The 3,333-nt window shown below is 43.7% G+C and overlaps 1 protein-coding gene across 1 annotated transcript in view; it reads left to right on the top strand.

The window, feature by feature from the left end:
- The window catches only part of BCL11B (B-cell CLL/lymphoma 11B), a gene marked incomplete at its 5' end in the record, with an annotated part of 88,432 nt that extends 88,088 nt beyond the window's left edge, over positions 1-344 (top strand). Inside the window, one exon of the mRNA XM_015565830.1 lies at positions 23-344. Within this exon, the coding sequence (XP_015421316.1) occupies positions 23-344 (322 nt within the window). The remainder of the gene's footprint in view (positions 1-22) is intronic.
- Positions 345-3,333: the final 2,989 nt, after the last annotated feature.

The following is a 3,333-nucleotide window of genomic DNA, read 5'->3' as shown; positions in this document are numbered from 1 at the left end:
GCCCCGGGCCCGGGCGGCCGAGCTCCAAGGAGGGCCGGCGCAGCGACACGTGTGAGTACTGCGGCAAGGTGTTCAAGAACTGCAGCAACCTGACGGTGCACCGGCGGAGCCACACCGGCGAGCGGCCTTACAAGTGCGAGCTGTGCAACTACGCGTGCGCGCAGAGCAGCAAGCTCACGCGCCACATGAAGACGCACGGGCAGATCGGCAAGGAGGTGTACCGCTGCGACATCTGCCAGATGCCCTTCAGCGTCTACAGCACCCTGGAGAAACACATGAAAAAGTGGCACGGCGAGCACTTGCTGACTAACGACGTCAAAATCGAGCAGGCCGAGAGGAGCTAAGCGCGCGTGCGCGGGCCGGGCCCCGCCCCTGTACAGTGGAACCGTTGCCAAGCGACAGAATGCTGACCTGACACTTGCCTCCGTGTCACCGCCACCGAGCACCCCCGTGTGTCCCTGGGGCCGAAGGGGGAGGCGGCTCTCCAACCTAACCTGTGTCTGCGAAGCCCTATGGAAACCCGAGTCAAAATTGTGGAGCCTTTTAACTGTGCAATAATTTCTGTATTTATTGGGTTTTGTAATTTTTTTTTGGCATGTGCAGGTACTTTTTATTATTATTCTTTCTGTTTAAATTCCTTTGAAAGAGTTTGTTGGGTATCCATCCCTTCTTCATTTTTTTTTTTTTAAAAAAACCAGTAGAAGCCTGAGCAACGACTCGCAAGCAATGTAGAGGGGAAGCATAGCTTTTAAATTATAATTTGGGAGGGAGGGCGCTGCTTTTTTGAAATTTAAGCTAAGCATGTGTAATTTCTTGTGAAGAAGCCAACACTTAAATGACTTTTAAAGTTGTTTACTTTTTTTACTCCTTTTTTTTTTTGGTCCTGAAATAAAAAGTGGCATGCATTTTTTTTGGGGGGGGGAGGGGGTGGGGTGGGGAGTGGATGTACAGCGGATAACAATCTTAAAGTTGTAGCACTTTGTTTCAGAGTTGGAGTGGAGCTGTAGCACTGATGATGTCCTGAGAAAACAGGGGCCTTTTCTGCGTTGATTTCAGCCTTTCCATGAATAACGGGGGTGAACTTGGAGTGGTGGGGGAGAGGCCCCCAAAACTCTGCACACTGCCAGAGACACAGGAGTTTTTGAGGGCTACCCGGGGAATGGCCCCAGAGGATTCTGAAATTGTGCATTACCAGCAGACACTACCCCCTCCTTGAAATGGAGGCGTACCCTGGGATGCCGTCTTAGCCATTTGCCATAGCGTCGGCTGAGGGTACCTTTTTTGGGGTCCATGGTGGTGGCCTGCAGTGACACAGAAAGGAAGAAACCAGCCAGGTTCTTCTGGGCTTCTTCTGGCTTGCCAGCTTCTCTCTCTCTCTCTCTCTCTCTCTCTCTCTCTCTCCCTCTCGTTATCTCCCCCACCACGAAAATCCCAAATCCTACGTTGACGTTGCTGCCCATGATGGTGATGATTGGTCATTTCTCAAGCATACAAGTGCCCTGATGGTGACTGGCGGGAAGTCGGCGTTCTCATTTCATGCACACGTGACATTCTAAGGCCCGGGGTGGGGGAGGGTGGGACCTTGCGAATTTCTGTTCCCTTTCCTGGGGAAGCAGGGGAAGGCCCATCATCCCAAGGTGCCCGGCCGGCGCTGCTTCCCCTTTTATCATTACCGTTCGGTTGGAAGGTACTAAACCCAGGAGGTTAGATGTTTGAGTTCTGTTGACCCGCACTTTAAAGCTTTTGTTTGCATTTAAATGAAATGGCTTCTAAACAAGAAATTGCAGCATATTCTTCTCTTTGGCCCAGAGGTGGGTTAAATAAGGGACGGCTGAGGTTGAGTGTCAGTGTTGCTAAGCGTGGCATTCACAATACTGGCACTATAAAGAACGACATAAAATAATAACTTATTGGACAGTCTCTCTACTGCCATTCGATTTGATGTGAGTGCCTTGAAAACTGATCTTCCTATTTCAGTCTCTTGAGACAAATGCAAAACTTTTTTTTTTTTTTTGGAAACGAAAAGACTTTTTAAAAAAAACGTAAAACGAGAAAAGTACGTTCTTTAGACACAAACAAAGCCACATTTACTTTCAATACGATTTTTAAAAAAATCCCGGTTGAAGATAGAGGACATGAGAAATGCCATCAGACCCAATCGAGTGGAGAAATAAACCCAGCACAACCTTGGACATACAATTGTTAGCTGATGGTCCTCAGCCCCTTTTGTTTGTGGGACAACGCTGCTTAGATGTGGAGTGGAAGTGATTTACTGCTGAATTAAAACTCAAGTGACACAAGTGACAAGTTGATCTCGTTGAATGAAAAACAAAACAAAAAAACAATTCAGGAACAATGGCTAATTTTTTTTCTAAAGGTAAATTTAGTGCACTCTGTCTTAAAAATACGTTTACAGTATTGGATACATACAAGGGTAACAAAAATTGTGTGTATGTGTGTTGGAGAGATCATTTTTTCCCCCCGCAAAGTTTTGCTTAATAGGTTATAAAAGATGCCACAGTGGCTGTGTGTATATTGTTTCTTTTGGTGATGGGGTTTTAGTATATATTATATATATTAAAATTTCTTGATTACTGTAAAAGTGGACCAGTATTTGTAATAATCGAGAATGCCTGGGCATTTTACAAAATGAGAAAAAAAAAACACCTTTTTTTTTTCCTTGAAAATGTTGCAGTAAAATTTAAATGGTGGGTCTATAAATTTGTTCTTGTCACAGTAACTGTAAAGTCGGAGTTTTAGTAAATTTTTTTCTGCCTTGGGTGTTGAATTTTTATTTCAAAAAAATGTATAGAAACTGTATTTGGGGATTAAAAGGGGATTGCTACACCATGTAGAAAAAGTATGTAGAAAAAAAGTGCTTAATATTGTTATTGCTTTGCAGAAAAAAAAAATCATTCCTGACCTGTACTTATTTTTCTCTTCCCACCTCCCTCTGGAATGGATATATTGGTCGGTTCATATGATGTAGGCACTTGCTGTATTTTTACTGGAGCTTGTAATTTTTTAACTGTAAGCTTGTCCTTTTAAAGGGATTTAATGTACCTTTTTGTTAGTGAATTTGGAAATAAAAAGAAAAAAAACAAAAACAGGCTGCCATAATATATTTTTTTAATTTGGCAGGATAAAATATTGCAAAAAAAAATTTGTATGTTCAGTCCTATTGTACAGGAGAAAAAGGGTTGTCTGACAACCTTGGAGGGAAAGAAGCAAAAGGAAATCGTGAAATGCTTTGGTTCACAATCATTTGAGCTGTGTGTGTTTTTGACGGAATCGGCCCGTACGGAGAAGTGTTGGAGCCAGGCTGCACCCAGG

This window comes from Myotis davidii, unplaced genomic scaffold (genome assembly GCF_000327345.1).
Source record: "Myotis davidii unplaced genomic scaffold, ASM32734v1 scaffold60, whole genome shotgun sequence".
Taxonomy (NCBI): Eukaryota; Metazoa; Chordata; class Mammalia; order Chiroptera; family Vespertilionidae; genus Myotis; species Myotis davidii.
Note: the sequence above shows the minus strand (reverse complement) of the source record. Positions and strands in the feature narration are given on the sequence as shown.